The 18,330-nt window shown below is 37.0% G+C and overlaps 2 protein-coding genes across 4 annotated transcripts; one reads left to right on the forward strand and one right to left on the reverse strand.

Annotated features, from left to right (window-relative positions):
- The first annotated feature begins 243 nt into the window (after positions 1 to 243).
- cfap99 (cilia and flagella associated protein 99) lies at positions 244 to 10,287 on the forward strand. Its single transcript, XM_067367152.1, has 15 exons — positions 244 to 431; positions 1,970 to 2,114; positions 2,248 to 2,342; positions 2,515 to 2,627; positions 3,084 to 3,270; positions 4,321 to 4,401; positions 4,503 to 4,571; positions 4,673 to 4,759; positions 4,900 to 4,988; positions 5,545 to 5,749; positions 5,838 to 5,979; positions 6,064 to 6,215; positions 6,541 to 6,746; positions 9,659 to 9,845; positions 9,950 to 10,287. The coding sequence occupies exons 1-15, from the start codon at positions 324 to 326 to the stop codon at positions 10,049 to 10,051; spliced, it is 1,968 nt and encodes a 655-aa protein (XP_067223253.1). The 5' UTR covers positions 244 to 323; the 3' UTR covers positions 10,052 to 10,287.
- A 161-nt stretch (positions 10,288 to 10,448) lies between these two features.
- Positions 10,449 to 17,327, reverse strand: rtkn2 (rhotekin 2). 3 transcript variants are annotated; one of them, XM_067367151.1, is made up of 12 exons: positions 17,142 to 17,327; positions 15,833 to 16,020; positions 15,662 to 15,714; positions 15,500 to 15,553; positions 14,733 to 14,850; positions 14,410 to 14,610; positions 14,224 to 14,318; positions 14,040 to 14,146; positions 13,797 to 13,928; positions 12,490 to 12,655; positions 12,302 to 12,409; positions 10,451 to 12,146 (listed from the first exon to the last, which is right to left on the reverse strand). In XM_067367151.1, exons 1-12 carry the CDS (start codon positions 17,271 to 17,273, stop codon positions 11,563 to 11,565), a joined length of 1,938 nt encoding a protein of 645 aa, XP_067223252.1. In that variant the 5' UTR covers positions 17,274 to 17,327; the 3' UTR covers positions 10,451 to 11,562. The 3 variants fall into 3 exon arrangements, with proteins under 3 accessions (XP_067223251.1, XP_067223250.1, XP_067223252.1); XM_067367150.1 differs by lacking the exon at positions 17,142 to 17,327 and adding an exon at positions 16,953 to 17,120 and having other exon boundaries at positions 10,449 to 12,146; positions 15,500 to 15,714; XM_067367149.1 differs by having other exon boundaries at positions 10,450 to 12,146; positions 15,500 to 15,714.
- Between the last annotated feature and the right edge of the window lie 1,003 nt (positions 17,328 to 18,330).

The raw sequence follows: 18,330 nt of genomic DNA on the forward strand, positions 1-18,330 counted from the left end.
GACAAAAGAGAACAAAGGGAAATAGCACTGGATAATGAATAGTAATAGGCTACTGACGTCCTCTCAGGAAAAGTCGCACCGCCTCGCTGTTTCCAGGCAACAACAAAACACTGTCGTTGCTGGATGGATGAATGTTTTTCATAGGATTTTATCGTAATTCTAAACCTATTCATGTGGTTCAAGATAGTCGTATACTAATCAATTTTTATTAAATTGCTCCAATAATCTGAATCAGATAAGCTAAGTGAAAAATTAGCCACATTATCGAACTGCTGTCTATTAGTCAGAAAGTATATTTAGTTTGGCTGAGAAATCCAGTGAGGATGAACTACAAAGACCTTATCAACGAAGTCTCAAGGTTCTTGGACGAGTTTCAAGAAGATAAACAATGCATTGACAATTTTACGCAGGATGCTGCCAAGGATCTTAAGGTATATTTTCAATATATGTCTTTGTCTATTGTATATATGTCTATATATGTATATTTTCCTCCATATAAATCTTAATATGTGTAAAATAATGGGTATTTACAAACCCGATTCCAAAAAAGTTGGGACACTGTACAAATTGTGAATAAAAAAGGAATGCAATAATTTACAAATCTCATAAACTTATATTTTATTCACAATAGAGTATAGATAACATATCAAATGTTGAAAGTGAGACATTTTGAAATGTCATGCCAAATATTCTTGGCTCATTTTGGATTTCATGAGAGCTACACAGTCCAAAATAGTGGAGCAATATCAGAAAGGAGTTTCTCAGAGAAAAATTACAGAGTTTGAAGTTATCATCATCTACAGTGCATAATATCATCCAAAGATTCAGAGAATCTGGAACAATATCTGTGCGTAAGGGTCAAGGCCGGAAAACCATACTGGATGCCTGTGATCTTCGGGCCCTTAGACGGCACTGCATCACATACAGGAATGCTACTGTAATGGAAATCACAACATGGGCTCAGGAATACTTCCAGAAAACATTGTTAGTGAACACAATCCACCGTGTCATTCGCCGTTGCCGGCTAAAACTCTATAGGTCAAAAAAGAAGCCATATCTAAACATGATCCAGAAGCGCAGGCGTTTTCTCCGGGCCAAGGCTCATTTAAAATGGACTGTGGCAAAGTGGAAAACTGTTCTGTGGTCAGACGAATCAAAATTTAAGTTCTTTTTGGAAAACTGGGACGCCATGTCATCTGGAATAAAGAGGACAAGACAACCCAAGTTGTTATCAGCACTCAGTTCAGAAGTCTGCATCTCTGATGGTATGGGGTTGCATGAGTGCGTGTGGCATGGGCAGCTTACACATCTGGAAAGGCACCATCAATGCTGAAAGGTATATCCAAGTTCTAGAACAACATATGCTCCCATCCAGACGTCATCTCTTTCAGGGAATACCTTGCATTTTCCAACATGACAATGCCAGACCACATACTGCATCAATTACAACCTCATGGCTGCGTAGAAGAAGGATCCGGGTACTGAAATGACCAGCCTGCAGTCCAGATCTTTCACCCATAGAAAACATTTGGCGCATCATAAAGAGGAAGATGCGGCAAAGAAGACCTAAGACAGTTGAGCAACTAGAAGCCTGTATTAGACAAGAATGGGACAACATTCCTATTCCTAAACTTGAGCAACTTCCTCAGTCCCCAGACGTTTGCAGACTGTTATAAAAAGAAGAGGGGATGCCACACCGTGGTAAACATGGCCTTGTCCCAACTTTTTTGAGATGTGTTGAACCCATGAAATTTAAAATCAACTTATTTTTCCCTTAAAATGATACATTTTCTCAGTTTAAACATTTTATATGTTGTATTCTGAATAAAATATTGAAATTTGAAACTTCCATATCATTGCATTCTGTTTGTATTCACAATTTGTACAGTGTCCCAACTTTTTTGGAATCGGGTTTGTATTTCCATTAGAGACAAATGATCATATTCTTCTCATGTCTTCTGTCTTTTAGAATTTTTCCTCTACTGACCAGAAGTTTATTATTGATACTTTATATGGATGTATCACACACAAAAAGCTTTTGGATGTTGTGGTCAACATCTTTTACATTCACCATGGAAAATATTTATTCAGAGTGGACCGAAACCTGTTCATTGGTAAGTGTATTTTTGTTGATGTCGTGTACAAAAATAATGTATTACTATCGCCCAGCTGCTGTTTCTTTTTGCTGTGAATATTACTTCATGTCAGACATTCAAAAAGGTAACAAATCTTGTTTGGTTTTATCAGTTGTCTGTTATCTTGCCATGTTCCATCTTGATGATCTTGGCCTGAAGCATTTCAGTAGAATTATCAAATCTCTAGACATCTCAAAAATGCACAAAGTAAGCAACGCACATACATAATCAGATTTAAAAATGATATTTTTACCTATTAAACATTTATAATACAGTGGAATTGAATCTTAACTAAAGCATTTCAATGTTGAATTATACATTTTCTCATTCTTTGCTTTCTGTCTCTGTTACGGGGCAAATGTCCTGTCCGGTACCTCAGTTCCTGAGCTTTTTCTTTAACGTCAGCAATCTCACAACTCATATCCAGACGGAATGGAGTCACATCTATGATGCTGCTGTCGTAGATAACAACTGGATCACCCCATTGCTGAGGTAAAATGATAATAATAAAAAAGGAAAGAGTGTTTAGTAGTGCTGTATATCACATTGTTTTACACTCACACTTGCTACCTTTAGCTGATGAAACCAAAGGATGGTGTTGCATTTAGGCATGTAAATGCTTTGAAAATTAATTCACACTATCACAAAAGAAATATGTATCCCATTACTGAATTGTGATTGTAAGGGAGAGTTGTTTATAAATCATTAATTGAATTGGGTATATTAATTAGGTGGATATTTTTAGGAATCATTCAATTATTAATGAGAGTATGAATACTATCCACCATTGCTGGAGGCTTGAAGAGGTGTGGCACAGGTTTTCCTGATGCTAGAACATGTAACTAATACTGTACAGTATATCCTGCTGTAAACAAGACTTTTAGTTCTGTTATTTATTGATGGTTGTTAGCAAGCATTGTGCAGTGATGTCTTTATTCTCCTTTATAGATGGTGCAATGAGATTGAGGAGCTGCTGGATCAGCTTGCCAAAAAAATGGGCAGAGGAAGTCTGCCAAAAAAATCACCCAGGAAAAACACAGAACCCAGGGAATTTGATCTGACCCAGCCCAAAGCTCGACCACTCCCTGCTCCCGAAGTCATTCCACAGCAGGAAAGTCAAGTCAAGTTCAAGCAGGCAAGAATCAAAATAAATACTTGAAATAATGGAGTATGTGTTTTATGAGTCAGCATTTTTTTTATTTTAAAACACATCAACTCCTTTCATCCAATCATCATTTAATTATTGCATGATTTGTTGTTTGGTAAAAGGTCAAAAGATTGTACATTTTGAAGACTTTTTAATACTACAAAGATTCAGAGATATACTGTCTTTTTATTTTCAGCAATGACACAGATCAATACATTATGACAGTGGTTCTCAACCAGGGGGCCGGAGCCAATAGGGGGCCACAGAAAATTTCCAAGAGGGTCATAGGATGACTGAGTATTTAAATTAAAAAGATCATTATTAAAGGTGCTCTAAGTGATCTGGGTGTTACTGGGTGGAGTAACTTCCCGTTGAAGTTCGAAGTGTTGTCAAACAAAACAGAGGCTAGCTAGACCCTCCCTCCTCCTCCTCCTCCTCCCCCTCCCCTCCGTGCTTCCTGAAACAGTCATGAACGCGCATTTAAAATCATTCTCGTCGATTATTGGCTGGAGCATGTTTATTATGATTCGTGGTCCAGGCTGCACCAGTTTGTTTTTATTGCCGTTTTCGGAGCTTGTGGCGACTACAGAGACCGCGTTTTTTTACAGTGTGTTCAGGGGACAGGCAGCTAGCGGACAGTGAGGAGATGTTTGCTGTATGTGACAAAAAATATTTTGGCCTAAAAACGCATGACATCGCTTAGAGCACCTTTAATATATTTAAATAATCTGTAAATAATCTGACATTAAATTAAAATGCTAAAAACACAAACAATCAATAACTATTAAGTCAATAACTAATAACAAAAAATCATTATTGGAAAAACATACAGTTTATGAAACATCTGCAATCACAAAATGATTTGCAGCTTTGTCATAATTACAGCAGAAATACCAGAAATATTTTAGCCTGTATGGGGGGAGGGGTGGCCTTTGAGTCAAAAAGGCTGAGAACTATAGCATTCTCAGTAGTTGATATTATGACATTGTTCACTTCAGATTGTAAAATTATGTTGATTGTGGCATTTGCTTCCCTCAGGTACCAGTCACCACTCACAGATCTCCAAAGGAACAAGAGATTCTGGATGAGATGAAGCAGAGGAACCGACAAGAAGCTTTGGTAAACAGAGACAAACTGGGGAACTGCTTTTAATTTTGTTAATATTGCTTACTTTGTGTTCAGACCTTACCTCATGAAGTGCCTCATTTACTCTTCATTAGAAAGTCCTGAATGAAGCAAACTCTCAGCAGTTCAGATGTGCAAACCCACAGAAGTCTGAGAAAACTCAAGTAAGTGTCTTACAGCACAATTGAATGCATCAGCTGTTTGATGTTTCTTTAATGCCACATCATCACAGAATATAATTTTTTTTATATTTCCTGATGAATAGAACGTAATATCCCAAATTCTTCAAAGCCGTGATTCAGAACTCAAATTTGACCAGCTTTATACTTCTGGAAGCCCTGCCACCCAAAAGGTAATTCTGACTAGATAGAAAATGCATTTATGATAAAATGTTTCTTGACACATGCATCATGTGCTTTTGAACTTATTTTCTACAACTGAGTATCTTTGTGCAGTTAAATAGTGAACATATATTTATTTACAACGGCACAGACAAACAGCTTACCGGTCAGACTGAACACAACAGCCATACTGCGAGAGGGAGCTTTATATAATCGTCAACTGGAAGAAGCGTTACAAAGGTAGTGTCACATAACTCCTCGATGGTAATCAGATTTTATTATTTTCTTTGTGCAATTAAAAGCACCACAAACTGTCTGTATGACATAAAAATGATGAGAAATATTGAAAATGTTGCACTATTATTTCTGTCACTAATAAAATGTAATGCCATTGACTCGTTTGTATGAAACAGCTTCAACAATTTGGACCAAATTACATGTAGATGTGAATGGGAGATAAATGTTCTGGTTGATGGGATAATAAATATGAATATAGTTTGACCCATGTCAAGTCTTTTGAAACTATCAACAGTTTTGAAATTAGAAATCTCAAATCTCATTTGTATATATTTAAATATGGTGCATAAAAACAGACCACACTCTGACATCAATAGGGGCAAACAGCATTGGTTCTTGAGTCGTGTGGACTACATTTGTGGTTCTTTTATGGTGACTCAGAAAATCATGAGATTTTTGGGTAAACTAACTTTGAAGTTCAATCATAAGAGTCATTGAGATGTTCTCCACAACATTCACTTACATCAGTGTTCTGGCGTATATGTATTTTGGTGTTCAGATTCGAGCGATTGTCACAGGGTGCAAGCGAGCCGTCCGCATTCCTGCAGTGGCAGAAGGAGATGAAAGAGAAGGATCTACAGGAGGAACTAGCTGAACTGGAGCGCCGAAGACTGGAGGGACGGATCAGCCACGAAGAGGCGGTTCTTGCACGAGAACGCGTCTTGGAGCGTAACCACCATAAAGCTCAGCAGACTAAAGAGGAGGTGATCTCATAACAAACATCAGTGTTTACAGCAATACATGACTCAGTCTGTATTATGTTTATGATGATGTAATGTGTGATTGGTTCAGACTGCACAGCTTATGCGCAAGTATGCAGAGAAACGTATGAAGGAGGAGAAGGAAATGAGAGAGCTTGTGCAACAAGTGGCCGATGGTCACAAGAACTCTAAAGCCGCCAAAGATAAGCTACAAGAAATCAAACAACGCATAGGTACAAAGATTGTGGATGATACGTATGGCATAATATTTTCACAAGTCATGAATTGACAATAAAACACTGTTTTTCTCCGAGCAGTTAAGGAAGTCTCAGAGCAGAGCAGAGAACTCCTCAGCCAGGCTCTGGAGGAAGCTCAGGCCGAGCTAAGCAGGAAGATGGAGCTCATCCGTCAGATTCGCGCTTTTGAGTCAGTCTCTCTGGTCAAACAAAACTTTGTGGATGACACTGAGGTTAGTGTTTTATCTTGTTACGTTTATCAAAAATAGAATAAAACAATATAATGATATACCAGTCAGAAGTTTTGACACAGTTGATTGACACAATTTATGTTTCATGATCTTGAACATTTTTAGATCTTAAGATTTATGCTACAAAATGAAAGTAATTACTTTTATAGACAAATATACAGTAAATTGTGCTAAATCTGTGTTATTACAATGAATTAATTGACATTGGCCTTGATTTTACTAAAGCTGAGCAGTTGTATAGATACCTATGGGGATGAAAAAGAATGTATGCATCATCATGATCCAGCTATTTTGTTATATTACTCAGACTGCAGGTCATGATTTGCTGTGTGAGATGTCTCTGGCGGAGCTGCGGGAGCGTTTGGCACTCCTGAGAGAGACAGAACAATGTGAGCTGGAGGACAGGAGACAGCGCATCTTTCAGGAGAAACAACTCAAAGAGCAGCTACTACTCGAACAGCTGGACAATATCGCTCTACGCAGAAGTCTTGCAGAACATGCTGCTTCACGCAGGTAACATACCGGTCCAATCACACCTGTCCCTGCATCAACCTGCGGTCAGGTCTAAAAGAAAATTAAAAATGTTTGTTTTTTCTATTTAAGCCTGTAAAAAAAAATTAAAACAAGACAAATGAGATACAATGCACAGCATAAATGAGTACACCCCCTTTGAAACTTATGAAAGACATGTTAGGGTTCTTTAGAGATATAATTTTCCAGCAAGTCTGCTTAATCAGTTACCAAAGAAGCATGTCAAAATTATTCAGGAAAATAAGATTTTCTTATCAAATGTTGTGTAGCAAAAATGAGTACACCCTCCTAAAAGTTACTAAATAAAACTAAATAAAAAGTTTCTTAAGTAAGTTTAAGGCAACGTTTGATCAACAGGTAAGTATGTTGAACCAAAACATTTAAAGAGAAGTAATTTCTTGACAATTAAAAGTGTTATATAGCCCACTGAATCATTCTCAGACTTAATGCTGACAACAATGGAACCACTTGGGAGAGAACTGTCAGGAGACGTATTTCTTAGCACAAAAGAGGACAGTGGTACAAGAGGATTACCAAAACATTGTTTTAAGTGTGAAAATATAGCAAAAGTAACACAGAAATTCAAAAACAATGAACTTGTGACAAGGCCCCTGAAATAACCAGGCCATCATTTTTTTTTTTTTTTTTAAGCTTTCATTTAGTCATGAGGGATTTTTTTGCTAGACTAAAAACAGGAGAAATACCAAGTGAGTGTCTCAGGGTCAGCAAAAGCTATGAAAAGAGTGACTGTTTATCTCACAGAGTAAGATGCAGCCTGCAGAAATGACATGCATGGTTGTTGTTCTCACTGAAACTACTGTAGCCAAAGCACAATAAAGTCAGTTAGCCATTTCCAAAGCCCATATTTACAAAATATAGATTCTGGGAATCAATACTCTGGTCTCATGAGACCAAATCAATCATTCTGGATCTAACAGCATCCAAAATGTTATGGTGTTGCTAGAGGAGGAGTACAGTGAGAAGTGCCTGGTTCCCACAGTAAAGTTCAGTGGTAGTAAAGCTCTTATATAGGGATGTATGAATCCGGAAGGTGTGAGGGAGTTGTGCTTTATCAATGCTGTCATGAATTCCCACACCACGGTGTAATTTAATTCACAAACTTGAAACAGAAGATGTTACTCTTTCCTCATTCCCTGCATTGTTGGGCATTTTTTTCAACATGACAATGAGGATATGCATTTTCCTGGGGTGTACTCATTTATGCTGTGCACTGTAGATAAGAAATATTGAAGATTTTGCAATATTTCTAGATCACTAATTAAATAAGTCAATTTGTGATATTTGTACAAAAGGTCAGACTGCTTTAATTGAAATTCATGAAGACTTCCTATCATAGTACTTGTCAGAGTTACAAATGACCTACTTATGTTATCTGACTGTGGTTGTATTTCTCCACTTGACTTTAAGAGCTGCCTTTAACACTTATCATATTCTTCTGGACAGGCTTAAGAATTGGGTTTGCATTTGTGGACAGGCACTAGTCTGGTTCAAATCCTACTACCGCTTAGATCACTATGACTTTGTTTGGGTAGTGGAAATGACATCTGGGGCAAGTTGCATAAACATAGACATTATGTTAAGACATTATTTTAGCCTTGCTTTAAGTACAAGTATGACCAACTAGCAGTTAGTCAAGGGGCAGTCAGTCTTACTTTTTAGTATCAAATTAGACCAATCTCCCTTTTTATGTAACTGACTTAAAAGAGTTATGAACAGCCTTAAAGAAAAAAAAAAGAAGTGATGACTAACTTATAAGACCGGCCCCTGATCTTACAGTGGTAAACTATGGTGTGCCACAAGGCTCTGTATTAGGTCCTTTCAGGTTTTGCACAAACATACAGAGTTCATGCCAGCCTGAGTGCTGCTGTCCTTAAAGGGATAGTTCACCCAAAAATGAAAATTTGATGTTTATCTGCTTACCCCCAGGGCATCCAAGATGTAGATGACTTTTTTTCTTCAGTCGAACGCAAATTATGATTTTTAACTGCAACCGCTGCCCTCTGTCAGTCAAATAATAGCAGTGATTGGGAACTTGAACAATAAGAGTCGAAAAAACTTCCATAGACGAATCCAAATTAAACCCTGCGGCTCGTGACGGCACATTGATGTCCTAAGACACGAAACGATCGGTTTGTGCGAGAAACCGAACAGTATTTATATAATTTTTTACCTCTAATACACCACTATGTCCAACTTCGTTCAGCTTCCGGCTAGTGAGGTCTGATCGCGCTCTGACAACGGAAGTGATGTCTCGCGCTCATTGAAGTATATGGGCGAGACATCACTTCCGTCTTCAGAATGCGTTTTTTGACCTCACTAACAGGAAGCTGAACGAAGTTGGACATAGTGGTGTATTAGAGGTAAAAAATGATATAAATACTGTTCGGTTTCTCGCACAAACCGATCGTTTCGTGTCTTAGGACATCAATGTGCCGTCACGAGCCGCAGGGTTTAATTTGGATTTGTCTATGGAAGTTTTTTCGACTCTTATTGTTCAAGTTCCCATTCACTGCTATTATTTGACTGACAGACGGCAGCGGTTGCAGTTAAAAATCATAATTTGCGTTCGACTGAAGAAAAAAAGTCACCTACATCTTGGATGCACTGGGGGTAAGCAGATAAACATCAAATTTTCATTTTTGGGTGAACTATCCCTTTAAAGCAAAAAAGGGAACAAATAAAATACAAAGAAATTCTCGAATTCATGTTAATCTTTCAATCTAACTTTTCACCTGTTATGCTGCTGATATAACTTATAACGAAAATATTTGAATTAAATTAGAAAAATTATACATATGAATGATTATTAGTATTTATATATTATGTTTAGTTAAATATGTGGAAAAGAAGGGCTGAATGATTTCTGTTTTCAGTCAAGAAGAGAAAAGGGTGAGAAGTGAACTGCGGGAAGCTGTCAGGAGAGATGAGAGAGTGCTGACCCTACAGAAGACCCTGGAGCAGAAACAACAGGAAAGACATAAGAGAAAGACTGAAAAAAACAGTATGAAGAAAAATGAACAGGTGTTTCCACTCACAGTGAAGACCTCCCTCAACAAAAAGGTGAGAAGAGACTAGAATACAATGCAGAAGTCACAAATTTTGCCACAATAACAGAACACATGTTTATTATAGTGTTCTTTTTCTCCATTAAATGATACAAGCAGCAGGTTCTTGAGGAACAGCACTGGCAGGAGTTGGAACGCAATTTGGAACAACAAATTCATGGGGCCTTGCAGCAATCTAAAAAAAATAGGCCAGTTTTCTGATGCCTTATGTCTAACAATGAAAAAGAAAACCTTTTCTTAAATGTCTAGAAGCAATTGATATTGTAAAAATATATCTAGGCATTGTAGAAAAATACATAGTAATGATGCTCGGTATAAAGCTATCTATATTTTAAGTTGGTTTTTAGGTAATCTAACTCAGGTTTAACTGGCGTTACTAAAGAATGTGGGATGATGTAATGGAAAAAGCACTTTTACAGTTAAGTGAACAATGTCTTGGGTGTGGAAATTCAACAGAATGATTGCATGATTTTTTCCATACTGAAATATTTCTAATCAAAACACTACAGTAACAAAGGGCATTTTCTGTACTGCACAGGCACACATACTGAATAAGGACATCAGAATAAAATCAGTTTAGTACAACTTTAATGAAGTTGTTCCATTTCATTTAGAAGAATTACTGCCAATATCTTTTCCTGTTACATTAATGCCCAGAGAAAAACTAATGTTTGATGAAAAGTTAGTTACTCTAAGAAAAAAAAGAAAAACCCTGAAAAAGAACAGTTTCAATCAAAAGAAAATGTATTGCACAAAAAGTACCATAACAACATGAACCATCTCGAAAAGTAATCTACAACAGCACTTAGTATTCCACTAAGTGCTGTTGGAGTATGTGTGAGCTACTTAAACATTCAGATGTGTACATAAAAAGAAACAAAGATATTAAACAAATTCACCCTAAGACATTTTCATACACACTGTACCCTACATACAGCGTTACATAGTGCGCAGACCTTATAAAACACATTTAAACCATTTAAACTACTTGATTCAATACAACAGTATGAAGATTAAACCCTTAGTGTCTAACATGAACATTTTTAAAATGTTAGTTATTTAAAAGTATTAGTGTTTAACTGTATAAAATCATTCAGTCCAAAAATCTAGTTTCTACTGCATCTTCACCTACTGATTCTTTAAAAATAAAGCAGAAAACCTGCACATTTCCATAGCAGACATAATTTCTTATTGTATTATGACATTATTCTGTGATTGAAAGAAAAAAAAAAAAAAGTAACTGAAATGATGCAGCCGCAGTGGACCAAAATCTTAAAGTGCTTAGTTGTAGTGGTTACATCATGAGTGGTTATTACAGACAACTAATATTAATAGATATGATAGCTACACAACCTAAACTAGATCAAGATTTTAAAAGGAGTTGAAATGAATTGGGCCGCTATTCAGTCTTGAAAGTGAAAGTTATCAATCTATTAACAACAGGACCTAATTAGGTTAAGTATGCAATTAAATCAAATGAATGCGATTAAAATACTACAAAAATTACAACTTTTGTCCGATTATAGATGTTTGTTCAAGATAGAACAAACAAGATAGGTAATATACTTTCACTCCCAGCATTTTCATCTACATTCTCCTGACCCTTGATATGGATCAATAAATGGGTAGTTTATCTCCGTACGAGTCCAAGGACGTTTTATCTTTCCATAACAGATCATTAAAATCAAAGAGATGTCTCATGCCTCATTAATTCACCAGGCTTTTGGATTCATCTTGTCTCTGAATGACATCCTCAATTTGTTCCTGGGGGCCGGTACAGGTGGCTGAGGGACCTGACTGAATTCTTTCCCAGGATTTTCTGGCATATCCGACTCGTCATCTCTTTTTTGCGGGACGCAAGTGTGCTGACAGGGCTCGATCTGTCCAAGGGGTGCGTTTTTGCGTGTGGATGCGTGGCTCTTCTGCAACTGCTGAATGATGGCAGAGAATTTAGCATCCAGTGAGGGTCGCCCTGTCCGAGGCCTCGCCCCCTTACAGTTCTCTTTCTCCTGATTGGATAAGACGCTGGTAAATGGTAATTTATCTGGAGGGGGTGGAGGAGCTCTCCTCTTCTTTTTGCTGCCCGTGAGGGGACTGGTAATAGACTGATTGCTTTCTTTACCTGGTGACAGAACCGTTTTTTGTACTACCATTGGCCGGGATCCTTCAAACAGCGCTGCCCAATGAGGCGGCTCCGTGTCCTCCTCATGACCAATGAGAAAGCGGCCATCAGTTTCCTCAATCTTATTGTGAATTATGTCAGTCAAGCTCTCAAATTTCCCAGGGGACCCAATGCCTGAAAATAATACATTAAACAAACAATGAACACATACACAAAAATAAATAACAGGAAGTTGGACTAAACTGGTTCCTCATAATTCAGTCCAACCAAAAGCAGTACAAATCACTTTTATATTATAAACGATACATATAATATCCTTGATTACTCACTCAGATCATTATAAACAGAGTCAGCTTGCTTTGTGAGAAAGAGCGGGGGTTTTCGTGGTGACAAAACCTCAATGTCCATGAGCTTGTCACATGCATGTTGCCACTGACCTAAAAAATAAGTTCATAATAATTGTTAACACATACAAACTGTAGTAAAATAATTTCTGAATGATGTTAGTTGAACCAACTCTGGTCATAAATGTGCTGCCAGAGGGCGTCCAGCCACTCCTGCAAGATTTCAGGAGTTTCAGTAATGAACACATGACTGACGGAGTCTCCGTTTCTCGGGTTTATCAGGTTGAGTTTAGAGCCAGTCCTCTGGTGGTCCTTTTCTACCACACGAATACGGGTCTCCTGCATAAACAAACACATAGGATGGTTCTTCAATGTATCCCAGATGGTAAAGCTTTGTCAGTTATTTGCCATTATTGCTGTAACCTTTAACATTAACTGCAATTAAATTACTGTGTTAACTATAAGCTTATTAGATTAAGAAGGCTGCATATAGCAGTGTGGCCATATAGCCGATTATTATATAACCATGATTGGCTGATATTGGAATTTTTTATAATATCCCATAATTTAACACTAGTAGATGTAAAAAGCACAAAACAAAGTTGTGATAATTCACATGTAGTATATAAAAACGATTAATTTTAGTTTAAGCATTTTATTTTCAATTTACATGGCCAAAATAGCACATAAAATGAATGTTGCTTCAAAAAATTAAAGGGATATTTACCCAAAAATGAAAATTCTGTCATCATTTACTCAACCTCAAATTGTTCCAAACCTGTATGAGTGTCTTTATTCTGTTGAACAAGAAGTTTTGAAGAATGTCTGTAACCAAACAGTTGATGGACCCTACTGAATGCCATAGTATGGAGAAGAAAAAAAAAAAAAAACTATGGAAGTCAGTTAGGTCCATCAACTGTTGGTTACCCATATTCTTCAAAATATCTTCTTTTGTGTTCAACAGAAGAAAGAAATGCATAAAGGGTTTGGAACAGCTTGAGGGCGAGTAAATAATGACTGTCTGAATTTTCATTTTTGGGTGAACTATCACTTTAAGAGATTGAAAAATTAATCCAAACGAATGGAGTGGTTTAGTCCAAACCTCTTTATATGATGAACAGATTGAATTTAGGTTTTTATTCACATAAAAGCATTCATCAATGCACACATCTGATATGGTAAATGTAAGCTCAAGCATGCAAGAACCAATGAGGTTCATTCTCATGTTACACAGCACTTTAACGTCTCTTATGTTCACTGAGCAATGTTTATACGTGAATAAAAACCTATATTCAATCTGTCTTCTGAACACTTTTAGTCTCTTTTTCTTTTGGCAAAAATATACAATCATGCACAAAACCAAGAATTTTTATGTAGTGGTGACTTCAAAACACACTTGATCTTATACATTCCTTCCTAAAAGCAAAGTTTTGCATTCTGAGATTAAGAAAAAAGTGGCCATTTTAGAAATGTTTCTTACCTGGTTTATGGGAATAATGAGGCTGGGCTCCACTTTTGCTTGAATCTCTTCAGGAGTGTAATAGCATGAAATCTGTCCAGCCTTCAGCACACAATATAGCTTACAGTGGCGTTGCAAGCCCTCAATGCTTAGCTAAATGGACAGTAAGCAAAATGCTGATTTTACAAATTTCATTTAAAAATGATGATATGAATCCTTATGCTATATAATTTTCCTAGAAAAAAAGACCAGTTGATAGCTTACCTGTTGGCTCAGGTAACTGCTCATCATGTCTTGTGTCATGCAGTCAGGTTGTGCCACCAGCTGACAGCACAGGTTTCCATACAGCGGCAGCCATGACGAAGCCTCCACTGACAGACCAATAGCAGAAGATCAATCAGAATCACTATGCTAGTCAATTATTAAAATGCAGCTGGTTCGCACTTACCATTTTGCAGAATTATAAGAGAATGAGACTGGAAAGATCCCTCTGCCTGTTCCAAGCCCAGTGTGGTGTAGGCCAGCAATGAGTACCGTGCACCTCTGACACACACACATAAAAAATTTACATGCAATTCTCTGGTACTACAATTTAATTATTAAGGTAATAGAAATTATATCCATCCTTGCATACAATGGTATTGGGTTGGACTGGAGGAAAGTGTCTGGGTCTCCTCCATCCAGAAGAGGGCAGAGTTTCCTGCCTGAAGATCTGCCAAAAGAGGAGCGCAGCTTCCTGGCCAGTTTTTTGGGAGTGTTGACAAAGGTTGCTTCCTCCTCCAGTCCACAGCTATACAGCTCAAACGTCAGTTCAAAGTCCGGCTTTGCGTCAGAGCTGTTCAAATGATTGAAATTGAGCTCAGGACTCTACAGCAGTCAGATTTTTAAACAATCATATTTTATTATAGTTTTCAAATGACTAAATTTGCAGTGAAATAGGGAAAGCTGAGAACTTACAAAATTTTGACACCTTCAAAGCAAATATCGGTCATTGAGGGGTCTGCAATCACCATTTCTGTGTCAAAAATCTCTGAACCAATCTTTATCAAACAAAAGACTGCCACCCGCTGTGCATCTGTTGGGTTCAGATATGCATGACATCAGGATAAATGACAATATGAAGATATTATTTAAAATATACATACACATTACAGTTCATCGGTTTGTGGTTGTTAAGATTTGTTGCACTTTTTTGAAAGAAGTCTCTCACCAAGTGTGTGTTTACTTAAAATAATGGTATAAACAGTAATATTGTGAAATTTTACAATTACAAACTACTAAATTAAAAATATAAGAGCTGCATTTTCAGCATTACTCCAGTCTTCAGTGTCACATGATCCATCAGAAATCATTCTAATACGCCGATTTATTGCTCAAGAAACATTTATCAATTTTGAAAACAGTTGTGCAGCTTAATATTTTTGTGGAAACTGATACTTTTTCAAGATTCTTTAATGAATAGGAAAGCATTTATATGAATTAAAAATCATTTGTTATTTATAAATGTCTTTACTGTCACTTTTGATCAGTGTACTACAGTATGTTGTTGCTGAATAAAAGTATTAATTTCTTAAAAAAAAAAAAAATCTTACTGACTCAAACTAAACTTTAGAACTGTAGGGTGTGTAAGCAAAACCATTCAATTAATAAACACCAAAACAGACTTTGCATTTAATAAATAATTACAATAGTTACAATATGATAGTTTTTATATTGTCACTCACTTCCTTTGCTGTTAAAGTGTTCTGAATCTTTCCAAAACAATGGAATTCGCAGACCTGGATAGGTAAATGAAAAATACATGAACCAAAGAAACACTGAGATATTATTAACAACTATAACAAACCGGGATATATGAGGGAAAAAATTAAAAACTGATTCCTTACCAGATATGGCTACCTTTCCACTACAAGGGATTTGATCCTGAGAGACTGAGGATCTAAGAAATTTGTTTGTTTGTTTTTTTTTTTAAATAAAAATGTATTATTTCTATGCATGTTTGTTAATTTACATTAAAAATAAGATAATTTTCCACTAAATACACCTGCTGTTCTAACCTTCTGATGTCCTGCTGCGCTTTCCTCCTCTGGCCTTCACTCATGTAGGCTTTAATTCTGGCATTACAGGTTAACAGACTCCTGGAAGCGTCCAACACCTGCTCTTTTTTAGTGCTGGCAACCAGAAGCTTGTAAGCCCCGGCTCTCATTCGCATCTCAAACTCCAGCTTCTCTTGAATATCACAGTCCTGTTGGGAAGGGTGAAATCCATACTGTAGCTTTATAGACAAGAGCTCTCAAAGCAGTTCTGGGTAAAAACTAATTCAGACAAGAAGAATAATGTCATGAAAGAGAATGACTCTACCACACAGTCTATTCTACACAATAACTCCTGATGCAGGTGGATGCTGATTGATGGAGAGATGAGGGCATTGGGCACCAATGAATGTGAATGATATAAAAATAACAGAAGAGAAGAAGAGCTCACCCTACTTTAAGCCATTATTATCATAAGAGTAAAAGCAGGTCTCTTAGAACTGACAATGGTACATGGATTGATGAAAGTGAGTGGAAGTAACGGAACTCCGAGTCATTTTCGGCGAATCGGTTCTTTTAAAAAATAGATTCAATAATTATTTTGTCCATTCGTTATCACTTGGACACTACACGCTCCAATAAAGTTTTAATTATGTTGTTTAGTTTATTAATAGTCATTTCATTATTTAACTATTAGCTCATTTACTGGTTCTTGACTCATTCGTTTAAGTGAGTCAGCGCTTTGTTGACGCAAAAACCGCTCGCAATAATTCAGAACGATTCGTGAACAGTTCACTCACCCTGCATCACAATGTGCATACTATCCACCCTAAATAGTATTGAATATTACTAATGTCACATACTATTTAGGATTAATAGAATGCACATTGAGACGCAGGTTCAGATTTGCTTTGAGAACCAATTTAACAAATTCACTAAAAAGATCCGATTCACATGAAACGATTCGCCCAAGAATCGGATCCCGCAAGTGGGTAGTGAAGACTATTTGGACAAAAACATCTAAACATTGACACTTTCTAAGAAGCAATACAGCTTTTAGGAGGTGTTTGATGATGTTTCCAACACATAACATGGTATATAGAGAGAATATGAATGAAACATGATCACACTCTCCCCAGACTACCTTTAGTTTCTTAGAAGTCTGTCTTATGTACAACAAATTCATGTCTTCTATAATCTGCTGTGTGTCATGCACACTTGTGCATCGCTTCATATGTCTGTTTTTGGCCTGAGAAAAGTATTGAATGTGGCGGTTAGTCTCGAATCACATTACAGACATGAAAAACAATAACGCGAATTTTAAAAGACTCACCTCATTTTGAAAAAACATGCTTTCTCTTATTTTCTTTCTCTTGATCTCCATGGCTAGAGAGGAACACGATGATACCGTGGATCGAGTGGCAATATTTCGTTTAAAATGTTGAATATCCCGCGGTGGATCCATACTGGCCTCTTCCTCGAGACAAGCCCCTCTCCGCACAACAAACCAACGGATTACACAACCGCAAATCGACCAATCAGCTCATTCCAAAGCTCACCGTTGCCTATACAACAGTTGGGCGATACCATTTTTAAACTGAGAAGGGTCGCGGTAGCGAAAAAACTAATATGTGTGCTTAAATAAGTCGAATTTGTTAATAGATTTTATGTAAATAATACTAAAATGTAAAATTAGTACATTACAGACTAGTTTATGCTAACTATTATAAAGCGAGTTTAATGTTAACGCTGTGATTTTGTGCTCATCTCCCCCGTCTGTCTTTAAATAGATTAGACTGACGGTCTGCCGCACTGCATTCTAATGAATCTGACCGAATCTGTTCAGTCAGTGGCTGCTGGATCTTTTTAGATCGATTGTAATTTTACAGATAATGCGATGACATTTTATAACCATTTTGCACACGAAAACTGCATTCAGCATCATATGATAAGAAATCAATATCACCTCTGTCGCTGCTGTCACGCTCATTCTTGACAACGTCGTTAGTACCCAGATGACTTCATACACCTAGATATCGTTTCACTGTATCTCAATCAGAGAGGGTGGCCAGTGGGGTTCGGACTGAAATATCAAGCAACAGATAATCCGAAGGATCAACAGTTTGATTAAAGGTTGCAAAACACAATCCCATTGGAGCTCGTTCATTAAGGTATGATCGCATGCTTGGTGTTATAGATAATGTCAGCTGACTACCTGTCTGATTTCAGACTCTGGCCAGTAGATCGCCTGCTTGCATAAGAAGATTTGCATAAATATCGCTTTGGCAGTTTTATGTAAGTATAGAAAAAATTGTGGGTCATTAAAAGCATATAAGTAAAACATTTGCAAATGCATTTGATCTCACCATCGATGTGCATGCATTTGATTTGCCAAAGCTTTACATTAACCTATTTAAACCATGGATATGCTGAAATTAAGAGAGAACATACTAAAATAGTGGATGGAAATTTGTCTTTGTGTACTGAATGAATATCTAGCACGCAACCTAGTCGTGACAAGT

This window comes from Chanodichthys erythropterus, chromosome 18, assembly GCF_024489055.1.
Source record: "Chanodichthys erythropterus isolate Z2021 chromosome 18, ASM2448905v1, whole genome shotgun sequence".
Classification (NCBI taxonomy): domain Eukaryota; kingdom Metazoa; phylum Chordata; class Actinopteri; order Cypriniformes; family Xenocyprididae; genus Chanodichthys; species Chanodichthys erythropterus.